The sequence below is a fragment of the Piliocolobus tephrosceles genome, chromosome 20, assembly GCF_002776525.5.
Source record: "Piliocolobus tephrosceles isolate RC106 chromosome 20, ASM277652v3, whole genome shotgun sequence".
Lineage (NCBI taxonomy): Eukaryota > Metazoa > Chordata > Mammalia > Primates > Cercopithecidae > Piliocolobus > Piliocolobus tephrosceles.
In genome coordinates, this window is record NC_045453.1 from 22,114,907 (window position 1) to 22,128,070 (window position 13,164).

The 13,164-nt window shown below is 49.1% G+C and overlaps 1 protein-coding gene across 1 annotated transcript in view; it reads right to left on the reverse strand.

Annotated features, from left to right (window-relative positions):
• The window catches only part of KCNB1 (potassium voltage-gated channel subfamily B member 1), a 112,323-nt gene extending 100,066 nt beyond the window's left edge, over nucleotides 1-12,257 (reverse strand). The window contains exon 1 of the mRNA XM_023184172.1: nucleotides 11,525-12,257. Coding sequence (XP_023039940.1) covers nucleotides 11,525-12,091 — 567 coding nt within the window. The 5' untranslated portion in view covers nucleotides 12,092-12,257. The remainder of the gene's footprint in view (nucleotides 1-11,524) is intronic.
• Between the last annotated feature and the right edge of the window lie 907 nt (nucleotides 12,258-13,164).

The following is a 13,164-nucleotide window of genomic DNA, read 5'->3' on the forward strand; positions in this document are numbered from 1 at the left end:
ACATCAAAGTGGGAGAGAGAGAAAGGAATCATGTAATTAGGTAATTACATGTCAGGTTGAGACAAATAAAGCAGCCATGGGGAATGAACAGTGCTATTTTATATGTGGTGGTCAAGGATGGCCTTGCTGAGATGACATTTGAGCTGAGACTTGAACATGTGAGGGGTGAGTCTTGTGGCATTGGCAGGAAGACCGTACCAGGCAGAAGGGATGGACAGTAAGTGCCAAGGCCCTGAGGTGGGAGGGTGCCTAGAACAGCAAGGAGGCCACTTTGGGTGCAACAGAGTGATGGAGAGGGAGAGTGGTAGGGAAGGAGGCTGTAAGGGTGCTGGGAAAAGGGAAAAGATGCCAGATCATGGGCCTTGTAAGTGGGACTGAGGAGTTGGGCTTTTTCTCTGAGTGAGGCAGGAGCCATAGAAGGGTTTTGAGCAGGGGCGTGCATTGCTGTGTATGGAAACGAGACTGGGGATGGGAGGCTGGAGGCAGCAGATGGGACTGGAGGCTCCTGCAATGGTCCAGGAGGGAGAGGATAGGATCAGGAAGGCAGCAGTGGGGTGGCAAGAAGTGGCCACAACCTGGACACATGTCACTCACACTTGGATCTCACTCTCTCACTTGCATTCTGCCAAGCTGTCCTGAGTGGAAGAGGAAGGGATGAGCCATGCTGGGTGTGTCAGAGATTGCCCCTTATCCCGGCAACAATGATAACAGCAGCTGCCCCAGATGGCGACTCCCTCTGTTCCCAGCACTGCACGTGGTGCTGCACAGCTTAGCACCTCTGATCCCCGCCATCCCATGTTGTCTTTTGTGGCTGGGGTTCCTGGCCGTGTGCAGAATCACCCAGGGCGACAAACGGTGTGGGGAAGTTGGGGATATCCCAGGCAATTGAATGAAATTGGTTCCTTATCTTACACATCACATGCAAAGACCTAAAAGTAAGACCTGCAACTATCAAACTCTCAGAAAAACTTAGGGGAAAAGCTTTATGATTTCCCCCTATTGCCAAAGATTCTTTGAATATAATACCAAAACACAGGCAACGAAAGAAAAACAGACGGGTGGATCACGAGGTCAGGAGATCGAGACCATCCTGGCCTACACGGTGAAACCCCGTCTCTACTAAAAAATACAAAAAACTAGCCGGGCGAGATGGCGGGCGCCTGTAGTCCCAGCTACTCGGGAGGCTGAGGCAGGAGAATGGCGTAAAACCGGGAGGCGGAGCTTGCAGTGAGCCGAGATTGCGCCACTGCACTCCAGCCTGGGCGACAGAGCGAGACTCCAGCTCAAAAAAAAAAAGAAAAGAAAAGAAAAGAAAAGAAAAACAGACAACTCGGTCTTCAACAAAACAAAAAACGTCTGTGTATTGAAGCACACAATCAATAGGGTGCAAAGACAACCTATGGAGTGGGAGAAAATATATGCAAATCGTATATCTTTTTAGGGATTAATATCCAGAATATACAAAGAATCCTTACAACTCAATAACAACAACAAAAAACCCAATTTTAAAAGAGGCAAAGTACTTGAGTAGACATTTCTCCAAAGAAAACACAGTAATCCCCCCTTATCAGCAATATCACTTTCCAAGGTTTCAGTTACCTGCAGTCAGCTGTGGTCCAAAAATATTACATACAATAAGATATCTTGAGAAAGAGAGACCACTTTCACATAACTTTTATTATAGTATTTTGTGGTAATTTTTCTATTTTATTATTAGTTTTTCTTGTTGATCTCTTATCGTGCCTAATTTATAAACTAAACTTTACCATAGGTATGTATGTGTAGGAAAAAACAGAGAATATATAGGGTTCGGTACTATCTGAGGTTTAGGCATCCTGATAAGGGGGTGTTAGTGTATACAAATGGCCGAAAAACACATGAAAAGATGCTCAGTATCACTAATCATCAGGGAAATGCAAACCAAGACTGCAATGAGATACCACCTCATGCCCATTTGGATAGCTACTAAAAAAAAAAGTAAACAAAAAAATAGCAAGCATTGACAAGGATGTTGATATAGTGGCTATTTGTCCCCTCCAAATCTCATGTTGAAATGTGATCCCCAATGTTGGAAGAAGGGCCTGCCTAGTGGGAGGCCTTTGGGTCATGGGGGCGGATCCCTCACGGATGGCTTAATGCCCTCCCTGTGATAATGAGTTCATGTGAGATCCGCTTGTTTAAAAAGGCCTGGCTTCTCTCTTGCTCCCTCTCTCTTCGTGTGACACGCGGGCTCCCCATTTGCCTTCTACACGACTGTAAGCTTCTTGAGGCCCCATCAGAAGCAGATGCCAGCACTATGCTTCTGGTACAGTCTGCAGAACTGTGAGACAAAATAAAACTCTCTTCTTTATAAATTACCCAGCTTCAGGTTTTTCTCTATAGCAATGCAAAATGGACTAATACGGATAGGAAGAAATTGGAACCCTTGTGCACCATTGGTGGGAATGTAAAATGGTACAGCCACTATGAAAAACAGTGCAGCAGTTCTTCAAAAACTTCAAAATAGAATTACTATATGATTCAGCAATTTCACTTCTGGGTATATACCCAAAAGAATTTTTTAAAAATTCTAGTCGGCTTTGGGAGGCCGAGACGGGCGGATCATGAGGTCAGGAGATCGAGACCATCCTGGCTAACACTGTGAAACCCCATCTCTACTAAAAAATACAAAAAACTAGCCGGGCGAGGTGGCGGGTGCCTGTAGTCCCAGCTACTCGGGAGGCTGAGGCAGGAGAATGGCGTGAACCTGGGAGGCGGAGCTTGCAGTGAGCTGAGATCCGGCCACTGCACTCCAGCCCAGGCGACAGAGTGAGACTCCGTCTCAAAAAAAAAAAATTCTAGTCAGTCGCTGCTTATCCATACCGAGAAGAATTGAAAGCATGAACTCTAAGAGATACCTGTACCCCATGTGAATAGCAGCATTATTCACAATAACCAAGAGGTTGAAGCAACCACGTGTCTGTCAATGGATGAATGCAGAAACAATATCTAGTGTATACATAAATGGAAAATTATTCAGTCTTTAAAAGGAAGGAAATTCTGACAAATTACAACATGGACAAAGCTGGATGACATTATGATAAGTGAAATAAGCCCGTCACAAAAGGACAAATACTGTATGATTCCACTTATATGAGGCACCTAGAACAGTTGAGTTCAAAGGGACAGAAAGTAGAAGGGGGGTTGCCAGGGCCTAGGAGGTGGGCCCAGGAGACAGCATTTAATGGGCACAGAGTTTCAGTTTTACAAAATGAAAAAGTTCTGGAGATTGTTCGGACAACAATGTGAATATATTTTCTAAACTATACATTTAAAAATGGTTAAGATGGCAAATTTCATATTACATGTATTTTACCAGAACTAAAAAGAAACCATTTGGGGGTGAGTTTCAACTGTGGGGCCTAGGCATGAGTATTTTGCAAAGCCCAGGTGATCCTCATGTGCAGCCAGCGTGGAGAAGCGCTACTCTGTGAGGTGTGCCCCAGGTATTATCCCCACCTCCCAGTATCAGAGAGGGGGCTTTGGGGGCTCATACAGCCAGGTAGTAGAGGAGGTGGAATTTGAACCCAGGCCTGTACCCAGGTCCACAGAAGTGTGTCTCACATGGCAACATTATGTCTTATTTGTTATTTATGTCATCAGAGAAAACATTTAAGGAGCATTGGCACCCTGGATATTAACATAAGAATTCTAGCTGCTACCCCGCCCACTCCCAATACGGGGGCTGAGAGATTCCTCCCGTCTCTGGCCCCAGCTAGTCATGCTCACTCCTGCAGGAGACACCAAAATCAAGATGATTTCACCTCTGGGAGAAGGTAGGACCTTATGCATTTAGTTTATCTATTAAAATAATGCTTAATGCTAAGTCTGTGTTTCCCATAGTTCCATCCAGGAGCCTTTGGGGGTAAAGTCATCCTAGATCCAGAGCTAGGAACACCCTCAAGTCATAGGGCAATTCTGAACAAATCTCTCACCTCTCAGCACTGCCCCAGCGTGAGAAGGGAACGCTGGGATCTTGCTTCTCACTTTCTGAAGGTCAGTCATACAACACAGAGATCAAAGTCATGGGCTGGGCAGTCAGAGTCCTGGGTGGGATCCGTCCCAGCCTTCCATTCACTGTGTGACCGTGGGCCAGATACTTCCCCTCTCTCAGCCTCAGTTTCCACAGCTGTAAGATGAGGATAGCTATCCCTCCCTTACGGGGGGGCTGTGAAAATCAGATGTGATGGGGCACTTAATGCCCTTTGCACTGTGCCAGGGACGCACATTGTAAGCACTCAGTGTCAGCTGTTGCTGCCACCGCTGTGGTTTTCATTTTATCTAAGTGACGGAAATGAGGTTGACTGTGCTCTGCCAGACCTTGAATTTCTTCTTTTACAACAACCCCCAAAAGAGGTTGTCTCTATCGGAGGGGGGGTTGTCTATAATACAGCACCAGGTCATTCTGAATAAATAATGTGTCCCACAGAGCTTTGGTTGGTTTCCACAGAACCAGATCCTAAGACAAGATTCTGAATACAAGTGGCTTATGTGATAAGTGATCCCAGAAAACTCTGGAAGGGGAGAGGGAACCTGAGACAGGGACAGGAAAGAGGTCAAACAGGGTCTGTTATCAAGCAAGTAATTGCTGTGAGCAACTGGAGCTGCTCTGGGGACCGTAGAACACACACCTCTGAGTTCTACCCCCGGCCAGGGAAGAAGCACATACACACCTTCCCCATCAGCCGGCAGGTGAGTATCCCACTAGTTCCTGCTGGGGTGTTAGTGCCCTGCCTTTACTGGACTCCAGTGGCCAGATAAAGCCTCTAACTTTACAATAAGCAGGTATCATTTTATAAGAGCAATTTTTTGAAAAGAAGCTTATTCATCTTGCAGGATTGTCAGGAGGATTACATGAGAGGACAGTTAAAAAAAAAAAAAAAAATCCCAACAGTTATTGAGGGCTTTCTACATACCAGGCCCTAGTCTAAGTGCTTTGCATACATTGACACATGTAACTCAATCCAATGAGGCAGGCACAGTGATTGCCCCAAAATTGCTGTTGGCTGAAGAAACCAGGGCACAGAGGGCTGCAATGGTTGACCCCAAATCACATGGTTAGTGAGTAGAGGAGCCCAACTCTGAACTGGGGCAATCCAGCGCTAAGGTCAAGCGCTTCCCACCCTGATGATGTTATCAAGTACCGGAAGTACACAAAGTGCTGTGTGTGGAGTTGGTGCCTAATGCATGCTTCTTCTCTTGCAGTTAGTTAAGCTTTGGCCAACCTGCTCATCTGACCAGCCCTTTTTCTTCCTAGCATTTCACATTCACACAGCAAGTCGGTGAAAGATCAGGGGCCATGCCCAGGCCCTTCTGGCCCCGCCACCAGTACCCACTGAGGCTCAGGGAGCTTTCTGTTACTCCAGGATGTTTGACCAGGATCATTTCTTAGCAGCTGGTCTCTCAGGGGGTTTGAAAGGCTATGATGGGCTGTGTGATCCTCAGCAGGTCACTGGAGCATCCTGGGTCTCTGGGTTTCTTTATCCTGTGGGGATGTATCCTGTAGGGATGTGGGATTTCTCAGGCACAGCTTCAACACTAATCATGCACTATCATCCTTCATCCTTCAGGCAACCCTGTGGAGTAGGTTTTATTATCACCCTCACTTACAGATTAGGAAATGGAAACGATGAGAGGTGAAGCAAATTGGCCAAAGTCCACAGCTAGGACAAGGCTGGGCTTGGATTCAAAGCCACAATCCCACAATCAGAATTCAGAATTGCTGGCATATTATCTGCCAGGATAAAAACAGGCATCTGGGTTGACCAAGCTGGGGCCAGCAGGAGCCTAAGCCGATGACTCATCACACTGAAGGGGCCCCATGGATTCTGAGTTGGTTCCCGCATTGCTTTTGATGATAATACACAGATCCTTGTGGCTCAGTCAAGGAAGCTGGAACCTCATTACACTAGAGACATGTAGCTGGAGCAGAGGAATTCCGTGATAACACTAATCATTGTTGCTGCCACTTACTGAATGCTTCCCATGAGTTGGGCGCTGGGCTGGGCTCTTTGCATTAGGGGCATCTCCTAATAGCCCTTCATGGTTGCCTCTGTTATAATTCTCATTTCCTAGATAAGGAAAATGACACTCAGAGCAGGAAAGGGGCTTGCCTAAGGTCATATTCATGGTAAGCAAAGGAGACAAGAAATCAACCTTATCTGTTGGACTTCAGAGCTGATTCTTAATCAAGTCTGTGATGGGAAAAATATTGACCACTGTTCCTAAATAAAGGCCACTCTAAGCTGGGCATGATAGCTCTCACCTTTAATCCCAGTGCTTTGGGAGGCTTAGATGGGAGGATCGCTTGAGCCCAGGAGTTTGAGACCAGCCAGGGCAATGTAATAAAACCCTGTCTCCACAAAAAAAAAAAATTTAATATAGCCAGGAGTGATGGTGTGCACCTGTAGTCCCAGCTACTCAGGAGGCTGAGGCAGGAGGATCACTTGAGCCCAGGAGTTTGAGGTTACAGTGAGCTCTGACTGCACCACTGCACTCCAGCCTGGGTGACAGAGTGAGAGCCTATCTCTGAAAAAAGTTTAAAAATTAAAAATAAATAAATAAAGGCCACTCCCACTTTTGAATACAATACTTCACGCTTATAAAGTACTTTCCATTTACAAATTACATTCACATCTGAAATCTCATCGAATCATCAAAAGAGCCCTGAAAGGGAGCTATGACTATTATCACCATTGGGCAGATGAATTCACTGAACCTCAGAGAGCTAAAATGATCCACCCAAGGTCCCAGGATTTAGAAACACAGGCTTGGGAACCAGATGAACTTGGGTTCAAACCTTGGCTCTACCATTTTCATTCCTTTGACAAATATTCACTGAGAACGTAGCTGTGTGGGCTCAGGCAAGTAACTTCACCTCTCAGAGCCTCCATTTCCTCTTCTGTAAAAGTCTTCATACCACTCATCAAATCCTTTCCCTCTCTCATCTGAAAATGCCAGACACTTGCTTTCTCAGGTCCCCCCATAGCTAGAGCATGAGCATGTGACCTGTCCTGGCCAACGAGAAGAAGTCTGCTAGGGTGCTCCTGGGAAAGGGTTTCCTCTCAGAAAAAAAAAAGAAAGTGGGCCAGGCGCTGTGGCTGACACCTGTAATCCCAGCTCTATGGGAGGCCAAGGCGGGCAGATCACCTGAGGTCAGACATTTGAGACCAGCCTGGCCAACATGGTGAAACTCTGTCTCTACTAAAAATCGAAAAATTAGCTGGGCATGGTGGTACATGCCTGTAATCCCAGTTACTTGGCAGGAGGCTGAGGCAGATGAATTGCTTGAACCCAGGAGGCGGAGGTTGCAGTGAGCCGCGATCACGCCACTGCACTCCAGCCTGGGCGACAGAGCAAGACTCCATTTCAAAAAAAAAAAAGAAAGAAAGAAAGAAAGAAAGTGGAGCATAGGAGAAAATGTCTGTCTTCATGGGTTAAACATCACTGAATCTATGTCTTGAGGGTTGGAACTGGGCAGCCATCTTGTGATATGAAGCATCAAACATGAGGACCAAGCCACTTGAAGGGGTTGGGGAGCAGAGGAGCAGAAAGATGAAAAGAATCTAGAATGCTGGTGGCATCGTTGAGCCATTTACTCAACCTAAAACCAAATGCCTTGGAACTTCATATTGTATTCAATGATACGTCTTCCTCCTTATTGAAGCTGCTTAGAGTTTTCTATTCTGCTACTTGCAGCCCAAAGCATCCCTAACTGGCTTACTACTGGTTGTATTGTTGGAGGAATTTCAATGAGATAGCAGATATAAAGCACCACTAATCAGTGCTGGGCACAACAAACATCAGCTACTCTGGAAATTAGGAAGTTATCTCAGGGTTTTAACACTGAGACTATCCCAGGGATCACAGACACGCCTGGGCTGGCAAATCAGTTCCTTGTCTCTCCTGCTGAGAAAAGCCTGTCAAGTTTTCCAAGAAAGCCAAAGCCCCGTGGTAGCCCCAGCACCGCAACCCTGTCACACCAATGGTGCTGACTCCATCTTCTAAACAAGAATCAATCACACTGCCTTTTGCCTAATGGGTTTTGATTTTCACTCCCATGATGGCAAAGCCTAGGGCCTGTGCTTTGGTTTGTCTCCGAGTTGCCAGAACATCCCATCAATTATTAACAGCGTCAGCTCAGTCTCCCTGGCACTGCTGCTATCAGAAGGAAAGGGTTTGCAGCAACTCGGCCCACCCAGCCCTAGAAAAAAGACTCTTTTCCTTATCATTTATAACAACAATCCCCACCTACTATGTGCTAGGCTCTGAGCAAAATTTTGACAAATGTGATTTAATGAAGACCCTGTAAGGTAAGCCTTTTATCTCCATTTTATAGGTGGAAGGTTGGGACTTGGAAAGTTGGAGAAATTACCTAAAGCTAAAAACTATGGAAGTGGGGAACGGCACAGAACCAGATACATCCTTGCTCTTCAGCATATGAGATATGGCCACTTTTGTATCTTAAAATCACCTAGAAATGATCCTCCATTTGGTCCTGTCACTCTGTGAGTTCTAAGAAATTTCCACAGGCTTTGCTTGTTTTGACAAGCAAGGCATCCAAGCTGGGGGGATGGGTGGGGATGGGTGGGCAAGGTGCAGATGACTGAAAGGAGGCCAGAGGTAGAGGGACCTGGGTTGCAGGTGGGCAGTGAGAAGGGATGACAGGTTCCCAAACCCTGAGACACAGTGACTAACTGCTTGCTTCATTCATTCATTCATTCGTTCATTCCACATGCTTCTCAGTGCCAGGCACCATCATGGGTGCTGGGAATCAAGCAGTGAATCAATTCATGGTACTCCCATTCTTGTGGGTGTGAAACAGAGAAACACAAAGAAGCAAATATAATTTCAGATGGCGTTTAAGGCCTCTGCAGGAAAGACGTTGCATGATGCAACAGAGAGTGAGGGGAGGGAAACTGTTTATAACAGCGGTCAAGGAAGGTCTGTCTAAGGAAGGGAAATGTGAGCAGAGACCTGCTCAAATAAGGAAGGGGGAGAAGGGGCTGGCCGAGGGGGAATCTGGGGAAGAGCATTCCAGGCAGCCGAAACAGCAAGTGCAATGGTCCTGAGGTCAGATAAACCCTGGACTGTTTATGGAACAGCAAGGCCAGTGGGGCTGGAGCCGAGTGAACCAGAGGAGATCAAAAGAGATGAGCTTAGAGAGGTCATGGGGGGCAGATTCTGCCCAGGCCTTATATGCCAGGATGAAAAGTCTGGATTTTATTTTGAGTGTGATGGGAAACTTCTGGAGGATTTTAAGCAGATGAATAATGTGATCCAATTTACATTTTGAAAAGCTCACTTTGGCTGCTATGTGGGGAATGGATTGCAGGGGCAAAAGTGGAAGCCGGGAGACTGGGGAGGAGGCTGCGGCACTTGATCATTATGGAAAGAACACTCGGTTTGGATTTCTGGCTACTCCTGTCTGCCTGTGGTGTGACCTTAGGCAAGTTACTTAACCTCTTTCAGCCTCACTGTTTGTGAAAGGTGGGATAATAACAGAGCTGTGTTGTTACACTCCATACACAGTAGGTGTTTGATCATTGGCAGCCAGGATTTCTATTCTGAGGGCCAGTGAGCCTGCCTGCCTCCCGATTTCAGCTCTGGCTGCAGAAAATCCTAGATGGTCCATCTGCCAGGAATGTGAGCCGGCAGCCCCAGACTGGGATCATGGAGAGGTCACGAGGCTGTCCCCGCTAGCCGATTAACCCAAGGGAGAGGAGAGGTTCTTTATTCCCAAACAGCACCTCTTGCAAGCCTCAGCACTTGGGTCTTGCTGCCAGACCAAAACACGGCCCTGTGACTGCTTCTTCTCTGGGAGGACAAATCATCCAGTTCCCTGTACCTTGTTCTCATGTCTTAGGGACAGGACAGGGAGGGAGAGTCATGTTTGGGCCTAAATGGGATGTAGAGTGGGAGAACCTGTGTCATGCCTGGAAATAGCAAAATAAGTCTGTTGATCCTAAGCTGATTAAGGGTGAGTGACTCTGTCTTAGGAGGAGGCATTTTGGACACAAAATCGGGGGTGGGATTATGAAGAGAGACAGGCCACAGCCTCAGAGGAGGAAGCCAGGCCCAGGAACCTCTACATCCTTGTTAGGGCCAACAGGGAAATGAAAAAAACATGTGGGGGCTCCCTCCACCCTCTTACCAGCAACCCCTTCTCCATCCACTCTCAGGGGCCTCTCCTTGGGTGGCCAGATCTGGAGGAAGGACCCCACGGAGTCTCCCTTCAGACTGGGACCTGCAGGTTGGCCTTCAGTGAGAACTGAGCCAGGGACCCCACAATGAAAGGCTGGGCTGGACAGGAGCCAGCCCTAGCTAGTAAGATATGGCTGGATGTTTAGGCTTCCTCCTCTTCTCTTTCTTTTGCCACAAATCTATATACCTGAGCCCCTTTTTTAGGCCCCACACTCAGTTACATTCTCTCCATGTTTCCCAACTTGGCCTTGTTGGATTTCAACATCATCTATCTTTTCTGGGTTCTCCATGAACCTCACACAACCTCTTTTACAGGCTTGGACACACTGTTTCGTCATTTGTTCCCAGCACCCAGCACTTCGGGCACATGAAGACAGGCCCCATCTCTCCCAGGCAACCTGGAATCCCAGCCTGACATGAAGAGTTGCTAATCAACCAATGCCCTCCAGCCCTGCCTTGGCTCCCACCCCAAGCCTTCCTCAGTCCCCTACAGCCCCTGCCATTACCCAGCAGCACCAAAGACTCTCTGGCCCACTCTTTGTGTTCAAACTCATTCCTGCCTCCTCCTCCTCCTCCTTTATTTTTCACATTGCCTCATTTTTCTCTCCTATTTTGAAATTTACATCTTGTTCCAAGAGCCGAAGCATCTTTACAAGCTGCACCAACCATTCTTGAAATAAACTCACCAAATAAATAACCAGGGGGTGACCCCTCACCCACAAGCATCCACAACCAACTGCATGTCTCGTGGGTTCACACCCACCCCTCTGGGTCCCTTCTTACTTATGTTTAAACTACCTGACAGTATCTCAATGTCCTGTAAGTATGTCTGTAAGCTGCTTTTATTCCCTTCCTGGGGCAGAGTGAGGTTATAAATATGGAGATATTAAAATCACAGGGTGACTCAATCCAGCCTAGGTCTGGGACTTCACAGGGAACCAAACCCTACTCCACCCCAACAAGCCTCTGTTGTCTCTCTGTGCTCTCTCTCTTATTCGTTAGTGTCCATCTTCTTGTTGTGGCTTTTTATGGGTCCCTGTAAAACCTTCTCTCCAACAAAGTAGGGGTACAACGTCTTGGATAATAAAAAGATGGAGTGACCAGTGCCACATGGGAAAAGTCTGAGGGGGTTGGTCCTCACCTCTGGGGACTCAGTCCTAGCCCCTCCCCATCAGTAATCTTCATCTTTGGGAACTAAGCCAGAGTCCTCCAGCAGTGGTCCTCAATATGGGGAGGCAGGCAGATCCCCCCGAGCCCAGCAGCCCCCAGATCCCTGACTCACCTTGGCAGCCACGGAGGAATTGGGCTTCTCCAGTAGATCCCAGAGTTTTTTCCTCTTCTCTGCACAGCACGTGTTATCGAACTCCTCTCCTTCCCGCTCCCGCAGAGTCTCGGCCTCACGCTTGAGCTCCTCGTTCATCTGCTCTTTCTTCTGGTGGTAGCGGGCCTGGCAGCAGGACTCCAGGTAGATCTCGTCGATGCCCCAGTAGTCGAGCTCTTGGCTGAAGCTGAGCGCGCACATCTCCTCCATCATGTGCAGTCGCCCAGTGCGGTAGAAGTTGAGGATGGAGGTGAAGGCGCCCGGGTGGCGGTCAAAGAAGTACTCGTTGTCGTCGAGGCTGTAGTCGTCGCACACCTCGAGCAGCGAGTCGTGCGTGTTGCAGTCGCGAAGCTTGCCCAGCCGCGTGCGGGGCAGGCGGTCCAGGGTACGCCAGAGCACCTCGTGCGCCAGCCCCCCAACGTTGAGGCGGACCCGCCGAGAGCACGCCTTGCTGCGCACGATCTCCATGGGCTCGGGCGGCAGCGAGCTGGTGGAGCGGGAGCCATGCTTCGTCATGCCCGCCGGCATCGCTGATCCGGCCGCCCCCGCCCCCCCTGCCCCCCCAGGCCGCTGTCAGTCGACGGCAAGGCCCGCTGCTGCGGGGGAGGGGGGCAGGGAGCGCTGTGGGCTGCTGGGGGTGCAGGGGGCCGCGCGGACGCGCGTCACGGCCGTCTTCTCACCTCCATCCCGACGGCTGCGAGGCAGAAAGTGAAAGCAGACGCGGGTCAGCAAACGGGTAGCTAGGCATGCTCTCCCCCCGCCCCCCACCTCTCCACCAGGCTCCCAGCCGGCCTTGACCTTCTCCACGCTTAAGCAGCTCAGTGGGGTAGGACGGATGGGCGCTGTCCCTCCAGCCGGTGCTGAAGTCCGCCCCACCCCATGGACGGAGGGAGGGGCTGCCCCTCGGGGCGGGGAGAGGGCCTCAAGAGATGCCCCTGGAGCCCAGGAGGCCCCACCCCCGGCTTCTGCGGCCCAGGCGCGACCCAGCCGCCCGGGGCGCTGTCCGCCCCTTAGAGTGCTGAAACTCGCTTCTTTATGGGTCTCCCGATCGAGTCCCGAACCTGGCCCCACCATGGGGAGAGAGGGGGAGCTGCATGAAAACTTTCTTTCTTTTTTTCTTCTTCTTTCTTTTTTTCTTTTTCTTTTCTTTTCTTTTCTTTCTTTTTTTTTTTTTTTTTTTGTGTTCTCTTCTTTTCCTTCCCCTGCTCGAGATAATCAAAATTTTGGGGGTGGGGGAATGGCAGCGGGCTTTTTTCTAAATCTTAAAAGATTTGGGGGAATTCCGGGGGTTCCAGGTGCCCACCTGTCCGAGGTCACAACAGACGGAGTGTGCACAACAGCCCCTCTGTCCTGGAGCGACCCCTCTTCCCAAACATCGGAGCATCTCCTGAGGTCGCTCCAGCGACGAGGTGAGCCGCGAGGAGGAAAAGCCCGCTCTCGCCTCTCCCTCTGCGCCCCCAACCCTACCGCAGGAGGGGCGGGCAGAGTCCTCGGGATCCGTCTGCTCCGTCGGCCCCTCGCTCCTTCCCCGCCCCCTTCTCCTCCTCCTCCTCCTCTTCCTCCTCCTCCTCCTCCTCCTCCTTCTCCTCCTCTTCCTCCCC